Source organism: Balaenoptera ricei, chromosome 10 (assembly GCF_028023285.1).
Source record: "Balaenoptera ricei isolate mBalRic1 chromosome 10, mBalRic1.hap2, whole genome shotgun sequence".
NCBI lineage: Eukaryota > Metazoa > Chordata > Mammalia > Artiodactyla > Balaenopteridae > Balaenoptera > Balaenoptera ricei.
The window spans coordinates 8645389-8663627 of NC_082648.1; the positions used below are offsets into that span (position 1 = coordinate 8645389).

General features: G+C 33.8%; 1 protein-coding gene across 1 annotated transcript; it reads right to left on the bottom strand.

Moving 5' to 3' along the window:
• Positions 1–231: 231 nt before the first annotated feature.
• On the bottom strand, positions 232–17893 carry KLRK1 (killer cell lectin like receptor K1). Its single transcript, XM_059934481.1, has 6 exons — positions 17788–17893; positions 13853–13945; positions 13621–13674; positions 13118–13269; positions 12719–12822; positions 232–349 (listed from the first exon to the last, which is right to left on the bottom strand). The coding sequence occupies exons 1-6, from the start codon at positions 17891–17893 to the stop codon at positions 232–234; spliced, it is 627 nt and encodes a 208-aa protein (XP_059790464.1).
• Positions 17894–18239: the final 346 nt, after the last annotated feature.

Consider the following 18239-nt stretch of genomic DNA (forward strand, 5'->3'; position numbering starts at 1 on the left):
AATCTGTTCATAACTTAATTTTTTAAAAAACCCAAAACTTTGTTATAAAAGATAAATTCTTCAATTGTTGGTCTTTATTCCCTGCAAGGAAATTTTTATGATATGTTGTACATGGAAAAATAATTCAATAACTATTGGTAGAATTTTCTTCTGGAAGTTTTCTTCAAGGAGAACACTCAGAGAATGGCTTTTGTGTCTTTGAATACATCACATTTTATAAATTATAAGCTTTTACACAATCCTCTGTATGCAGATATATGTGTTTGGAGTTAAGCAGTTTTCTGTATAAGCTTTAAAACTTGAGCCATAGACTGCACAGTTTCCGTTCTGCATTTCAACCATTGCTAGTCTAGATTAGAGAAAAGGACAAATTATATGCACAACTTTACTAATGCAAAAATACAAAAATGAAATAATATTTAAATATAGGTACTGAAATAATATCATTTCAGGAGATTTGGGGACCATGCCTGGCCTTTATTAATTCATAGATATGCAAAATATAGCCAACTCAGATAATAACAGTAAAAATTTCATTCTATTATAAATTATGTGCCACTATTTTATTATACATTAGAAATTAGTCATTTTAAAAAGTCTGAAATCGCTTCATCTATGTATGTGAGTCAAAATGAAAGTTAAAAAAATTAAAACAAATAGATTAGAAGTGAATTCAGAATTCAATTTAGAAGTCAGCAGACGTCACATTTTGTGCAAAAATAATCTTCTTCAGATATATGCAATTTTACTTGGTAAAAATATAAAAATAGGGCTTCCCTGGTGGCGCAGTGGTTGAGAATCTGCCTGCTAATGCAGGGGACACGGGTTCGAGCCCTGGTCTGGGAGGATCCCACATGCCACGGAGCAACTGGGCCCGTGAGCCACAATTACTGAGCCTGCGCGTCTGGAGCCTGTGCTCCGCAACAAGAGAGGCCGCGATGGTGAGAGGCCCGCGCACCGCGATGAAGAGTGGTCCCCACTTGCCGCAACTAGAGAAAGCCCTCACACAGAAACGAAGACTCAGCACAGTCATAAATAAATAAATAAATAAATAACGTGAATTTCTTTAAAAAAAAAAAAACTAAGGTGTGTCCTTGGGATGTTAAAAAAAAAAAAAAAAGTATCATGGTTTGATAGTATATGTATTTAAAAGGACAAGAGAATGAACTCTCTTGATACAGCAAAAACTAGCCACTGTAGGAAAAACAATCAAGAGATTTTTAGTAACTCCTCTTAGTTGGTCTCAACCTATGTACATTAAAGCCTCATTTTTTTTAGTCTCACTTTTCTCATATGTTTCTTCAATTTCTGTGTTTGTTTTTCCCATACTACTCTCATCACATTTCACCAGGGTACTGATTACACTGGATTATACTTTATTTATTTATAACTATATCTCTGACTGAAGTGTGAAGCTCTTGAAGGAGTTATGTCCTAATCATCTCTGTAGTAATTTCTGCACAGTTCCTGGAAATTGAGTCACACTCAACAAATATTAATTACATGCAGAAACAGAAATTTAGTATGCTAGTTGTTTTGCTTCTAGCAAAAACAAAATTTTGCACTGCAGACTGAAAAATATTGAGATGGGGTGATACAAAATCTTAGTATTTCCAGAGAATAAACTCTTTTTTTTCAAAAGTAAAACTTGAGTAACACAGAAGTGAGACCACCCCAGATCAATTCTAAGGTGTACCAGTACCTTCAAGTTCCAAGTATATAATGAAATAGGAGGGTAGGTAGTCCCTGTTACAATGTAATAATGAATACAAGTCCCTGTTACTTGAAAGGAACCCATGAAAGTAAAATGTTGTTCATTGATTACTGTCAACTAACCATTAGAGTGCAAAGTAAACTTTAAAATCAGTGAAAAGAAGGGTTTTTTTTTTTTTAGTAATTTAATATTTCTGGCTGTGGAGTCAGAAAGATATATGTTTGAATCCCTAATGCAGCTACTACTCACTTTACAGCTTAGATGAATTATTATACACTCCTAGACTCGGTTCCTTACCGGAAAAATAAGATTAAAAATATTACCTGTTATATAAGGTTTTTAAGAGTACTTTGTGAGATGATATATATAAAACGCTTAAAACTGACAGATAGAAAGCTCCTAATTAACTTGATGCTAATATGGATGTTCTTTGGATTGTTTTTTTTTTTTTTTTTTTTTTTTTTTAAACATCTTTATTGAAGTATAATTGCCTTACAATGGTGTGTTAGCTTCTGCTTTATAACAAAGTGAATCAGTTATACATATACAATATGTTCCCATATCTCTTCCCTCTTGCATCTCCCTCCCTCCCACCCTCCCCATCCCACCCCTCTAGGTGGTCACAAAGCACCGAGCTGATCTCCCTGTGCTATGCGGCTGCTTCCCACTAGCTACCTATTTTACATTTGGTAGTGTATATATGTCCATGACACTCTCTCACCCTGTCACATCTCACCCCACCCCCTCCCCATATCCTCAAGTCCATTCTCTAGTAGGTCTGTGTCTTTATTCCCGTCTTGCCACTAGGTTCTTCATGGCTTTTTTTCCCCTTAGATTCCGTATATATGTGTTAGCATACTGTATTTGTTTTTCTCTTTCTGACTTTCTTCACTCTGTATGACAGACTCTAACTCCATCCACCTCATTACAAATACCTCCATTTCATTTCTTTTTATGGCTGAGTAATATTCCATTGTATATATGTGCCACATCTTCTTTATCCATTCATCTGTCGATGGACATTTAGGTTGCTTCCATGTCCTGGCTATTGTAAATAGAGCTGCAATGAACATTTTGGTACAAGACTCTTTTTGACCTATGGTTTTCTCAGGGTATATGCCCAGTAGTGGGATTGCTGGATCGTATGGTAGTTCTATTTGTAGTTTTTTAAGGAACCTCCATACTGTTCTCCATAGTGGCTGTATCAATTTACATTCCCACCAACAGTGCAAGAGAGTTCCCTTTCCTCCACACCCTCTCCAGCATTTATTGTTTCTAGATTTTTTGATGATGGCCATTCTGACTGGTGTGAGATGATATCTCATTGTAGTTTTGATTTGCATTTCTCTAATGATTAATGATGTTGAGCATTCTTTCATGTGTCTGTTGGCCATCTGTATATCTTCTTTGGAGAAATGTCTATTTAGGTCTTCTGCCCATTTTTGGATTGGGTTGTTCGTTTTTTTGTTATTGAGCTGCATGAGCTGCTTGTAAATCTTGGAGATTAATCCTTTGTCAGTTGCTTCATTTGCAAATATTGTCTCCCATTCTGATGGTTGTCTTTTCGTCTTGTTTATGGTTTCCTTTGCTGTGCAAAAGCTTTTAAGTTTCATTAGGTCCCATTTGTTTATTTGTGTTCTTATTTCCATTTCTCTGGGAGCTGGGTCAAAAAGAATCTTGCTGTGATGTATGTCATAGAATGTTCTGCCTATGTTTTCCTCTAAGAGTTTGATAGTGTCTGGTCTTACACTTAGGTCTTTAATCCATTTTGAGTTTATTTTTGTGCATGGTGTCAGGGAGTGTTCTAATTTCATACTTTTACATGTATCTGTCCAATTTTCCCAGCACCACTTATTGAAGAGGCTGTCTTTCCTCCACTGTATATGCTTGCCTCCTTTATCAAAGATAAGGTGACCATATGTGCGTGGGTTTATCTCTGGGCTTTCTATCCTGTTCCATTGATCTATATTTCTGTTTTTGTGCCAGTACCAAACTGTCTTGATTACTGTAGCTTTGTAATATAGTCTGAAGTCAGGGAGCCTGATTCCCCCAGCTCCATTTTTCATTCTCAAGATTGCTTTGGCTATTCGGGGTCTTTTGTGTTTCCATACAAATTGTGAAATTTTTTGTTCTAGTTCTGTGAAAAATGCCAGTGGTAGTTTGATAGGGATTGCATTGAATCTGTAGATTGCTTTGGGTAGTAGAGTCATTTTCACAATGTTGATTCTTCCAATCCAGGAACATGGTATATCTTTCCATCTATTTGTATCATCTTTAATTTCTTTCATCAGTGTCTTATAATTTTCTGCATACAGGTCTTTTGTCTCCTTAGGTAGGTTTATTCCTAGATATTTTATTCTTTTTGTTGCAATGGTAAACGGGAGTGTTTTCTTAATTTCACTTTCAGATTTTTCGTCATTAGTGTATAGAAATGCAAGAGATTTCTGTGCATTAATTTTGTATCCTGCTACTTTACCAAATTCATTGATTAGCTCTAGGAGTTTTCTGGTAGCCTCTTTAGGATTCTCTATGTATAGTATCATGTCATCTGCAAACAGTGACAGCTTTACTTCTTCTTTTCCGATTTGGATTCCTTTTATTTCTTTGTCTTCTCTGATTGCTGTGGCTAACACTTCCAAAACTATGTTGAATAATAGTGGTGAGAGTGGGCAACCTTGTCTTGTTCCTGATCTTAGTGGAAATGGTTTCAGTTTTTCACCATTGAGGACAATGTTGGCTGTGGGTTTGTCATATATGGCCTTTATTATGTTGAGGAAAGTTCCCTCTATGCCTACTTTCTGCAGGACTTTTATCATAAATGGGTGTTGAATTTTGTCGAAAGCTTTCTCTGCATCTATTGAGATGATCATATGGTTTTTCTCCTTCAATTTGTTAATATGGTGTATCACATTGATTGATTTACGTATATTGAAGAATCCTTGCATTCCTGGGATAAACCCCACTTGATCATGGTGTATGATCCTTTTAATGTGCTGTTGGATTCTGTTTGCGAGTATTTTGTTGAGGATTTTTGCATCTATGTTCATCAGTGATATTGGCCTGTAGTTTTCTTTCTTTGTGACATCTTTGTCTGGTTTTGGTATCAGGGTGATGGTGGCCTCGTAGAATGAGTTTGGGAGTGTTCCTCCCTCTGCAATATTTTGGAAGAGTTTGAGAAGGATAGGTGTTAGCTCTTCTCTAAATGTTTGATAGAACTCACCTGTGAAGCCGTCTGGTCCTGGGCTTTTGTTTGTTGGAAGGTTTTTAATCACAGTTTCAATTTCAGTGCTTGTGATTGGTCTGTTCATATTTTCTATTTCTTCCTGGTTCAGTCTCGGCAGTTTGTGCATTTCTAAGAATCTGTCCATTTCTTCCAGGTTGTCCATTTTATTGGCGTAGAGTTGCTTGTAGTAATCTCTCATGATCTTTTGTATTTCTGCAGTGTCAGTGGTTACTTCTCCTTTTTCATTTCTAATTCTATTGATTTGAGTCTTCTCCCTTTTTCTCTTGATGAGTCTGGCTAATGGTTTATCAATTTTGTTTATCTTCTCAAAGAACCAGCTTTTAGTTTTATTGATTTTTGCTATTGTTTCCTTCATTTCTTTTTCATTTATTTCTGACCTGATCTTTATGATTTCTTTCCTTCTGCTAGCTTTGGGGGTTTTTTGTTCTTCTTTCTCTAATTGCTTTAGGTGCAAGGTTAGGTTGTTTATTCGAGATGTTTCCTGTTTCTTGAGGTAGGCTTGTATTGCTATAAACTTCCCTCTTAGCACTGCTTTTGCTGCGTCCCATAGGTTTTGGGTCGTCGAATCTCCATTGTCATTTGTTTCTAGGTATTTTTTGATTTCCCCTTTGATTTCTTCAGTGATCACTTCATTATTAAGTAGTGTATTGTGTAGCCTCCATGTGTTTGTATTTTTTACAGATCTTTTCCTGTAATTGATATCTAGTCTCATAGCGTTGTGGTCGGAATAGATACTTGATACGATTTCAATTTTCTTAAATTTACCAAGGCTTGATTTGTGACCCAAGATATGATCTATCCTGGAGAATGTTCCATGCGCACTTGAGAAAAATGTGTATTCTGTTGTTTTTGGGTGGAATGTCCTATAAATATCAATTAAGTCCATCTTGTTTAATGTATCATTTAAAGCTTGTGTTTCCTTATTTATTTTCATTTTGGATGATCTGTCCATTGATGAAAGTGGGGTGTTAAAGTCCCCTACTATGATTGTGTTGCTGTCAATTTCCCCTTTTATGGCTGTTAGTATTTGTCTTATGTATTGAGGTGCTCCTATGTTGGGTGCATAAATATTTACAATTGTTATACCTTCCTCTTGGATCAATCCCTTGATCATTATATAGTGTCCTTCTTTGTCTCTTATAATATTCTTTATTTTAAAGTCTATTTTGTCTGATATGAGAATTGCTACTCCAGCTTTCTTTTGATTTCCATTTGCATGGAATATCTTTTTCCATCCCCTCACTTTCAGTCTGTATGTGTCTCTAGGTCTGAAGTGGGTCTCTTGTAGACAGCATATATATGGGTCTTGTTTTTGTATCCATTCAGCCAGTCTGTGTCTTTTGGTGGGAGCATTTAATCCATTTACATTCAAGGTAATTATCGATATGTATGTTCCCATTCCCATTTTCTTAAATGTTTTGGGTTTGTTATTGTAGGTGTTTTCCTTCTCTTGTGTTTCTTGCCTAGAGAAGTTCCTTTAGCATTTGTTGTAAAGCTGGTTTGGTGGTGCTGAACTCTCTCAGCTTTTGCTTGTCTGTAAAGGTTTTAATTTCTCCATCAAATCTGAATGAGATCCTTGCTGGGTAGAGTAACCTTGGTTGTAGGTTTTTCTCCTTCATCACTTTAAGTATATCCTGCCACTCCCTTCTGGCTTGCAGAGTTTCTGCTGAAAGATCAGATGTTAACCTTATGGGGATTCCCTTGTGTGTTATTTGTTGTTTTTCCCTTGCTGCTTTTAATATGTTTTCTTTATATTTAATTTTTGACAGTTTGATTAATATGTGTCTTGGTGTGTTTCTCCTTGGGTTTATCCTGTATGGGACTCTCTGTGCTTCCTGGACTTGATTAACTATTTCCTTTCCCATATTAGGGAAGTTTTCAACTATAATCTCTTCAAATATTTTCTCAGTCCCTTTCTTTTTCTCTTCTTCTTCTGGGACCCCTATAATTCGAATGTTGGTGCATTTAATGTTGTCCCAGAGGTCTCTGAGACTGTCCTCAGTTCTTTTCATTCTTTTCTCTTTATCCTGCTCTGCAGTAGTTATTTCCACCATTTTATCTTCCAGGTCACTTATCCTTTCTTCTGCCTCAGTTATTCTGCTATTGATCCCATCTAGAGTATTTTTAATTTCATTTATTGTGTTTTTCATCGTTGCTTGGTTCCTCTTTAGTTCTTCTACGTCCTTGTTAAATGTTTCTTGCATTTTGTCTATTCTATTTCCAAGATTTTGGATCATCCTTACTATCATTATTCTGAATTCTTTTTCAGGTAGACTACCTATTTCCTCTTCATTTGTTAGGTCTGGTGTGTTTTGACCCTGCTCCTTCATCTGCTGTGTGTTTTTCTGTCGTCTCATTTTGCTTATCTTACTGTGTTTGGGGTCTCCTTTTCACAGGCTGCAGGTTCGTAGTTCCCGTTGTTTTTGGTATCTGTCCCCAGTGGGTAAGGTTGGTTCAGTGGGTTGTGTAGGCTTCCTGGTGGAGGGGACTATTGCCTGTGTTCTGGTGGATGAGGTTGAATCTTGTCTTTCTGGTGGGCACGTCCACGTCTGGTGGTGTGTTTTGGGGTGTCTGTGACCTTATGATTTTAGGCAGCCTCCCTGCTAATGGATGGGGCTGTGTTCCTGTCTTGCTAGTTGTTTGGCATAGGGTGTCCAGCCCTGTAGCTTGCTGGTCGTTGAGTGAAGCTGGGTCTTGATGTTGAGATGGAGATCTCTGAGAGATTTTTGTCGTTTGGTGTTACGTGGAGCTGGTAGGTCTCTTGTGGACCAGTGTCCTGAAGTTGGCTCTCCCACCTCAGAGGCACAGCCCTGATGCCTGGCTGGAGCACCAAGAGCCTTTCATCCACACAGCAGTTACAGGTATATTGCCTGTCTCAAAAAAATATCTTCTGGAAGAAGATCTTCATGAGAAAGTCTTCTAGTCATGCACTTAAATCACTTTTTTAAATTCCATAAGATATCTTCTTAGTAGAACAGGTCATTATCCATATTTTAAGTGCTATGGATTACAATGGGAGTTCCATCTTTAAATTCCTTACACTATCGGAGGCCTGAGCAGTGGAAGCTGCGGACCCGTCTTCAGGGCCAGCTGAGGGCTGCAGTTTCAGAAGGGAACCGCTGAAAAGGCACAGATGGCGCCTGCCGCCTTCAGACCAGTCCCGACCTCAGGTAGCGGTAAACTCAGGAGCTGTAGCAGGACCCTCTTGGCGGCAGCAGCCAGCTCTTCCTTTACGACCTCCCCAGCGCCTTCACAGGACCTGGATTGTTTTTATTATGCTTGTTAAAAATTAAAGATGCAAACAAGTAATATATACTTGAAATAAAGAATTAGAAAATTTTATAGTCTAGAGAACTTTTGTTTCATCTGTGATATTATGAGACTTGAGGAAAGCAGAAGTGACAAACCACCTAGGTTTTATTCCTGATCTTTGTGCCAGCATGGAAAAATTACTAAACAGTGTAGTGAAAGGCCAGATCCTCCAAATGATGGAACTGACCTTTTTAGAGAGCTCACCTAGCATTCATCAAAAGGATTAAGGCTATATTCATAAACTCTATGAATACAAGGATATTGTCACTTGGTTCTGGTACACACAGTTGAGCTGTATAATCAAGTGGTTAAAAGAGCAAGCTATAGAAACAGAATACATAGGATATCTGAGAGTTCAGAAAGACCAAGACAGCTGTGGTTCACAGGACATAGTACTTGAGATGAGAGAGTTGAACAAATCTGAGGGTATTCAGAAGGTCTCACCTGAGTATTAGCAGAGCATTGATCAATGCATATGTATAAGAAAACTACCTAAGGACAAAGAAGGAGCTATCTAAAAGTTTAGAGGGAAAAGTACTTAGTGCTTGTATGAGGTCTGAAATCATGCTCATTTTCACCAACCAAATTGTAAAACCTCACATTTCAAAAGGCTTTGGGTAGATTACTTTGAAGGGTCTTGCCTCAGTAGCGGGGGATAATTAACTGTAGGTTGAGCATCACGCTGGTTCCAAGTAACCTATCTATGCCCCAGATTAAAAGTTCATGTGTATATTTTAAAGTAAAAAATATGCCTCACCAAAGAAGGTAAAATACATAGCATTTGGAATTTTTTTAAAAAGTAAACAAGAAATAAAATAATATGACCATTAAAAGGAGGAAAATGCAGCAATCAAAACTGACTCAGAACAAACACAGATGTTAGAATGAGCAGATGAGGGCATTATAACAACTACTATGACTGTATTCCATATATCCAAAAAGTTAAGGAAATACATGGGAGATTCAAGAGATATTAGCCAAATCAAACTTCTGCAAATGAAAACTTCAAAGTCTGAGATAAAATACACACTTTATAGAATGAGGAAATATTAGGCATTGCAGACGGAAAGATTAGTAAACTTGAATTCAGGATGATAGAAAATATCCAAAATGAAACACAAAGAGGAAAATAAATGAGCAGAGCATCAGTTAACTTTATCACAATTTCAATGGGCTTAATGTACCTGTAATTGTAGCATCTAAGGTAGAGGAAAGAGAAATGGGAAAGGAAAAATATATGAAGAAACAGTAACAGTAAATTTTCTAATTTTGCCAAAAATTATAAACTCATAGATCCAAGAGCTTCAACAAAACACAAGCAGGAGGGATATAAAAAAATCTAAACTAAAGCATATTACAAAGAAATTTCTCAAATCCAGTTATAAAGAAAAGTTATTAAAGCCCAGTGAGAGGGAGAATTAAAAAGACCTATTACAGAGTGGCTGAATGGATTTAAAAAACAATGTGTTGCCTGTAAGGAACTTACTTTAGCTTTAAGGACACACGTAGGCAAAAAGTGAACTGATGAAAGAAGACATTCCATGCAAATGGTAACCAAAAGAGAGCTGAAGTGACTATACTTATATCAGACAAAAGAGACTTTAAGTCAAAATCAGTCACAAGAGACAAAGAAGGTCACTGTGTTGTGATAAAAGGGTCAATTAATCAAGAGGATAAAATTACTATATTGTAAATATATATGCATCCAATATTGGAGCACCTAAGTAAAACAAATATTAACAGAACTGAAAGAATAAAAAGGTAGCAATAAAATAACAATAGAAGGCTTCTGTATCCTGCTTTCAACCCTGAATAAATCATCCAGACAAAATCAATAAGGAAATAGTAAACCTGAATAATACTATACATCAAATGAACCTAAAAGACATACACAGAACATTCCATCCAAAAGCAACAGAATATATATTCTTCTCAAGGGCACATGGAACATTCTCCAGGATAGATCATATACTGGGCCACAAAGCAAGCCTTAACAAATTTTAAAAGATTGAAATTATATCAAGTACATTTTCTGACCACAGTGGCATGAAACTAGAAATCAATAGCAGGAGGAAAAAGAAAAATTCACAAATACAGGGAAATTAAACATGCTCCTGAACAAACAATGGGTCAAAGAAGAATTCAAAAGGAACATCAAACAATGTGTGAGACAAATGAAAATGGAAACAGCATACCAAAAATTATGGGATGCAGCAAAAGCAGTTTTAAGAAGGGATTTTGTAGCAATAAAGGCCTACATTAAGAGAAAAGAAAGATCTTAAATAAACAAATATAATATATCTACATTATCTAATAATATATCTAACATACAGCATGGTGACTATAGTTAACAATACTGTATTACATACTTGAAAGTTGCTAAGAGAGTTAATCTTAAGTGTTTTAAAAATATTGTAGTCATGTGAGGTGATAGATGTGTTAAATAACCTTTTTGTGATAATCATTGCATGGTATATATGTGTATCAAATCATCACATTGTATACCTTAAACTTACACAATATTATATGTCAGCCATATCTTGATAAAGATAGAAAAATAGTACAAAGTTTGGGAAGGGAGAAATGAAAAGATACTTTTACAAGAATCCTATACTATACATGAGTGATATAATAGCAATTGATCAGCTAAAGATAAATGTAATAAACTTCAGAGAAAACTTTAAAATAAAACAAATAGCGATACCTAGTAAGAAAGAAAATAGATAAGTAGATAACATTTTATAATAAATTAGAATATTCTTAAAAGACTGAAAAGGAGGAAAACAGGAATTAATAGTAAATTGAACAAATAAACAAATAGCAAGATAATAGGCTTAAAGTAAACATTTAAATAATCACATTGAATGTAAATGTTTTAAACTTCCCATTTAAAAAGGCAGAGATTGTCAGACTGGATAAAAAAGTTAATCCAATTGCACTCTGTCTACAAGAGAGTCACTTTTAATATAAAGATACATATAGGTTAAAAATAAAAGAATGCAAAAATACATGCTATACTAACACTAATCAATTGGAGTGGAAATATTTATACTAGACAAAGTAGAATTTCATAGCACAAAATATCATTAAGGAGACAGGACTTGTTGCATAATGATAGAGTCATAAATTTATAGAAAGTATGCAACAATCCTAAACATTTTTGCACCTAATAACAGAACTTCAAAATCCATTAGGTAAAAACTGTTTGAACTGGAAGCAGAATACATTAATCCATAATTATAAGTCTAAGGTTTCAATACCTCTCTCTCGATGATAGATAGAACAAATAGACAGAAAATCAGAAAGGATACAGAGAACTTGAGCAACACTCTCAACCAACTTGACTTAACTGAAATTATAGAACACTCTACCCAAGAACGATGTAATACACATTCTGTTAAAGTGCATACAGAACATTTCCAAAGAGAGACAATTGTCTGTCCATAAAACTAATCTCAATAAATTTTAAAGGATTTAGGTCATACTAAGTATGTTCTGTGATCAGAATGGAACTAAATTAGAAAACAATAATAGAAAGACGTCAGGAAAATTCCCAAATATTAGAAACTAAATAACACACTTCTGAATAATCAATAGATCAAACTAATGCAAAAGGGAATTTAAAAACTATTTTTAACTGAATGAAAATGAAAACACAATATTTCAAAATATGTGGGGATATTGCCAAATCACCTCAAATATTAATAGCATGAATGCTTCTATTAGAAAAAAAGAAAGGTTTCAAATCAATATATCAGCTTTTACCATAAGAGATTAGAAAAAGAAAAGTCCATCCTGAATAAGAAGATAGTAAATAAAAATCATAGTAGAAATAACTAAATAGAAAATCAAAAAATAAATGGTAAATAAGCACAAAAAGATGCTCAACATCATTAGTTATTAGAAAAACACAAGTTAAAACCACAATGAGATACCACTACATATCTATTATAAAGACTAAAATTTAAGAGACTGACTTTAATAAGCATTGACCAGGATGTAGAGTACCTAGAACTCTCACACGTTGTAATGGGAATGTAAAATTGCACAACCTCTTTGGATAACAGCTCAAGACTTTCTCAAAAAGTTATACATGTACCTATCATAAGATACAACCATTCTACTCCTAGATATTTAAATAAGGGAAAGGAATGTCTATGTTCATACAAAGACTTCTACACAAATGTTCATTGCAAGTAGCTTTATTTGTAATAGTCAACAACTGGGAACTACCCAAATATCCATCAACATAATGTTACTCATTATTATTTGTATTGGATGCTCTGCTCCACAATCTCCTAAATTTAGTCTCTAAGAGTTTTTTGTAGAACTGATCAGAATATGAGGATGTCCTGGCATTGTGTGAAGGAAAATGTGATAGTGGAGTGATCATAGAGATAGTTTAGGGACAAATCCACAAATAGAGACCAATTGGTACAGAAACTTACTGGTTGGGTGAGAGAATGGAACCATCTTCCCACTGCCAGGAAACATTTGTGGAAATTTGTACTAGTCCCATCCAATGATACAACTTCACCAATTTAAAGAAATCCTGTTTGAAACCACAAATAAAATCAGTCCTTAGAATTTCATAAGTACAGGCTATAATCATTTAATCATTTTTTCCCACATTTGGGGAAGCTGCATTCTGTACGCTAGCATAATTCCAACTTAAACACCACATACAAAATACCTGCAATTTCTGTGCTTTCTTATTTCTAATGCAGAAAGATTTTTGGTTGGTGTATCTGACTCTTAGTGCCTCTCGTGTTTTAGGTTCATATTCCACTGAGTTGTTTTTATGTTAGGACTAAACATAGAAAGGGGAATTAAAACAAATACTCAACCTGTTCCTCTCTGCTGTATATCTTCAGGAGACTGGAATTTTGAGACATACAAGAAGCTTGGCTCTGGTACGAGCTTTTGCTCTCATTAAAAAATTGGTAGCAGTTATTTCTATAATATATCCAGTTTTTAGGACATGGACCACAGTAGTTTTCTAGAAAGGTAGAATACGTTATTAATTCTGAATGTCTGAACATTATAGCAGATTTTATCTAGACAGGTTAAATGCCTTTTTTATTCCGACTCTAAAATTCCAGATAATTAACTCATTATGATATTGCCCAATGACATATCTCTACACATTTATATAAAGAGAGATGCCAAAACTATGTCCTCTACTTTTTACAAGTACTTCTTCATTATAAATAAATAAATAAATTTACAGTGAATTGTGGACAAGGATTAATCATTTTCTTATTCACTTTCTTGTTCATGTCATTGGATACATGCCTATACCCAGATTCATGCAGTTTGTGCTTCAAAATATTAGAAAATTTTCACTTACCTTTCAAAGAAATTGGAGCTTCTTGGTTGAATAATGTTATTAAAATAATCACAGCTATTGAAAGGGTTTGTATTGTTAGTAACTGATAGCCTAAGCAAAAGTATAAGCTCAATAAAGAAAATACACTCAATATTGCTAGTTTATATTTCTGTGCTTCTGAATACTAATCAAAGTAACGCATTACAATCATTAGATCAATAATGCTGTTACTCACTTCTCTGTTATCACTTACAATTTATGATCATGGCACTGCATATCACTACCATTACAATGAAACGAATCCCCATAGCTACAGCAATGGATTGGGCAAGAAAAAATGGAGATGCTTTCAAAGAAAAAAAAGAGTGAGAAAAATGAGAAAAAGGATAAATGGTTCTGGTATCTTTCTGTTTAATATAAATGTTAGAGGCTTTTTTTTTTTAATGGGGGAGGCATGATATCAGTGCTTTTCCATAATTATTTTTCTCAGCAAAGGTAAAACATATATTTTGTAAATTATTAAAAAATAAGGTATAAAAATGTATTATCCCCTCCTATTCCTTTCTTCAAGTTCCCTAGTCTTCCTTTAGAATAAATCACAGTTACCATTTTAAAAATTTACAATTTTCCGGCAGATCAAAACTACAATGAGGTATCACCTCACACTGGTTAGAATGGCCATCATCAAAAAATCTACAAACAATAAATGCTGGAGAGGGTGTGGAGAAAAGGGAACCTTCTTGCACTGTTGGTGGGAATGTAAATTGATACAGCCACTATGGAGAACAGTATGGAGGTTCCTTAAAACACTAAAAATAGAATTACCATATGACCCAGCAATCCCACTACTGGGCATATACCCAGAGAAAACCATAATTCAAAAAGACACATGCACCCCAATGTTCACTGCAGCACTATTTACAGTAGCCAGGACATGGAAGCAACCTAAATTCCCATCAGCAGACGAATAGATAAAGAAGAAATGGTATATATATATACAATGGAATATTACTCAGCCATAAAAAGGAACGAAATTGGGTCATTTGTAGAGACGTGGATGGACCTAGAGACTGTCATACAGAGTGAAGTAAATCAGAAAGAGAAAAACAAACATTGTATATTAACGCATATATGTGGAATCTAGAAAAATGGTACAGATGAACCAGTTTGCAAGACAGAAATAGAGACACAAATGCAGAGAACAAACGTATAGACACCAAGGGGGGAAAGCAGGGGTGGTGGTGGTGGTGGTGTGATGAAATGCGATATTGGGATTGACATATATACACTAATATGTATAAAATAGATAACTAATGAGAACCTGCTGTATAAAAAAATAAAATAAAATAAAATTCAAAAAAAAATAAAAGAAGAAACAAACATTTACAATTTTCCATGCAGATACAATAAGAAATACGGACAATTCCCTTCAACTCTCTTTTAAAAACACATATTTAAGAAACTACACAAAATATTCTGGAAACATTAAGAAAATATCCTGGTGATTATTCCATATCATGTCTTATAAAGTGGTCAAATTTTTATAAATAGCTGCTTGCATTGTGTTTCATTAGTATATGGACAAAATCTAATTATTGGCAGATTTTTATTTTTTTCCAATGCATATTTAAATTTTCTTAGTTTTTGCTATTAGATATAATAATATGAGTAACATTTCATACTTATCTGTGCATATTTTTGAGTAGCTCCCTAGGAGAAATTCCCAAAAGGGTAGTTGCTAAATCAGAGGACATATGCATTTTAATTTTTGTAATGATTGAAAGTTTTAGTCCAAAGAAGGTATACCAATTTATGTAGCACCAAAAATAAATTTAAAAGCCTGTTTCCTCACACTTTCTTCCATGCTAAATATTACTCACATTTTTAAAATGTATAAATAAGATAAGCAGTATTATTTTCAAAATTTTAACTTTGTTTTTCCTGTTATGAATAAGATTAAACATCTTTTTTCTGTGGAAAAATAATGTTTTTATTTTATTTCCCTGAGACTGCTCTTGTTTGTATTAAATAGCTTGTTTGTTTCTTACTTTTCAGGTTAAAAATATTAGTTCACTTCATACCATATGTTTTTCAAATACACATCTCAGATTCCATTTCTGCTTTAACTTTACATATGGTACTTTTGGGGTGCCAAAATGGGTAATGGTTGACTTGATCAAACTTTCCTTTATGGCTTATGCTTTTCCTGATATGAATAAAAATGTCTTCATTATTCTGAGTTTATAAAATAAGTTATGCCCATGTTCCTCCATAATATTATATGGTTTCCTTTTGTACTTAGTTTATTTGGTAGTGTGTGTGTGTAATAAATGATGTAGGAGCTCAAATTTATAAAAAAAATTATTTTCCAAGTGGGCATTGAATTTTTCTAACATATTTGCTCAATAAATCAATGTGTTCTCATTGATATGAAATACTACCTTTAGCATACAGTACATTCCAATTTGTACTTGCATTTATTCCTATATTTTTTTAGTCTGTCTTTCCACTTAAACCACATGTAAAATTTTCTAATATGCTTGAGTATTTGTTAGTGCCCACAGTATAATATTACATTTCTTTTTCAGATGATTTTCCCTATCATTACACTTCATATGTGCCTTAAGAAATTTCAAATCAGCTTTTCAAGAACCTGCCACTTTATTTATTTATTTTTTAAATAGGAGTATAGTTGCTTTACCATATTGTGTTAGTTTACACTGTACGGCAAAGTGAATCAGCTATACGTATACATAAAACCCCTCTTTTTTGGATTTCCTTCCCATTTAGGTCACCACAGAACATTGAGTAGAGTTCCCTGTGCTAAACAGTAGGTTTTCATTAGTTATGTATTTTATACATAGCATCAATAGTGTATATATGTCAATCCCAATCTCCCATTTCATCACTTTAAAAATATGATATAATGGTCTTTCGATAGAATCACATTAAATGTATATAGAGAGATAATTGACGTCTTTAAAATGTTGGCTTTTATCCTTGAATAGTTTCTATTTCTATTATGCATGTTTTATTTTACTTTCATCAGTACAACTTTAAATTATTAAATTTATTTCTAGGGTTTTCAATTTAAAAGTTTACTTCTGTTTTTTTCTGATATTTTGTTTTATAAATATGACACTTTTCTTTCATCACATTTTCCTTGTTTTTGTAGTTAGTAAGGCAATTGATTTTTATATGTTATTTTCAATCAAGTCCACATATTAGATATCCTTATTGTTTGTAATATTTTGAGTAAAGTTTTAAAAGATATTTTAAATCACATATTTCTTCAAATAATATTAATTTTGTCTTTTAATTCTAATTTTATATCATTTACTTTTTTCCTTTTCTGGTTTATTCATGTTGGCTAATACCAGCAAAACAATCAATATTACTCAACAGTAATGATAATAAAAATTCTTCTTTTTCTAACTACAGTGAAAATGCTGCTACCATTTATCAATAAGCATAATGATACCTTTTGAAAAAAATATATCAAAGGCAAGTACTTATATTTTAGAGGTTTTAAAAATTATTTTTAATTAAGAATTCATATTGATTTTTATCTGAAAACTTTTCAACATTATGCATACGATCATACAATCTTTCCCCTTTGATTATTACATACAGCACAGTTTCATCCCTGTTATTAATCATTGTGAAATGATGCTATTTGATAATTTATTTTTTAACATTTAATCAAAATTTATAGGTGAGAGTAGTCTGTTGTTTTTCCTTTTGTATAAGCTATTTCAGGCTTTATTTTTCATGATATTCTGGTTTGGTAAAGGACAGAGAACACATCTTCTTCACCACCCAGAAACATTTCTGGGAATAGCAATCAAGTCATCTCCTCCATACTGTTTAAGAACATAACTGAAGGAAATTTGGTATTTGTTTTCTCTTCTGTTTTCCATTTCTCTTTACTCCTCCTTAAAGCTAGTTGTTCAACAATACCTTAGAAACTACTGTCTTCATTATTATGATAATTTCATCATTTTTAGGGCATGAAAAGATCCTAAACATGATAAACTTTATTATATATTTGAATAGTATATGAGAGTTAACCTCATTCTGCTTTCCTCATGAAGGTAAAATAAACTGAACATTTATCACCAGTTTAATCACAGTTTCTAAGATTCACTTCAGTACACTGAGAGAAGACAAATGGAGTATAGAACTTACAGTTTTCTCCACATTTGCTTGTGACTGATGTACATGTTCTCTTTTGCTGTCGTGTAGAAGCACCATGCTTTACCAGTTCACTGGCATGATCATGAGATTCACTCATCTCTGGGAAAAAACAATTCAGGCCACTGTATCATGGCCTTTCTGCCACTTGAATCATAATTGTTTAAAATTTAAGTTGCCATTTCCATTCATATCCTTTTTAAAGTACAACATCAAGTTACTTTTGTTTCGTATTACTTTGTTATGATTTTTATACTTTGTAATATAAGTAAAGTTATATTTATTCTATGGCAAGATATCTTTAGCAAGATCCTATGTACTATTAAAATAAGTTAATTCTTAATGTGTAATGAAATATAACATTAAAATAAAGACACTGTATCATGAAAAAGACAGGGATCTAGGGCATTAAACATGTGTTTAATTCACAGAGCCACGTTTACTAG

Bases quoted from the DNA above. Each gene is read 5' to 3' on its own strand.
- KLRK1 (XM_059934481.1), bottom strand. From the start codon at position 17,893: ATGAGTGAATCTCATGATCATGCCAGTGAACTGGTAAAGCATGGTGCT. The intron at 13,946-17,787 runs GTAAGTTCTATA...TTTCTTTGAAAG, and splicing joins AAGCAAATGTGGAGAAAACT to CATCTCCATTTTTTCTTGCC. The intron at 13,675-13,852 runs GTAAGTGATAAC...CCCTTTCAATAG, and splicing joins CAGTGCCATGATCATAAATT to CTGTGATTATTTTAATAACA.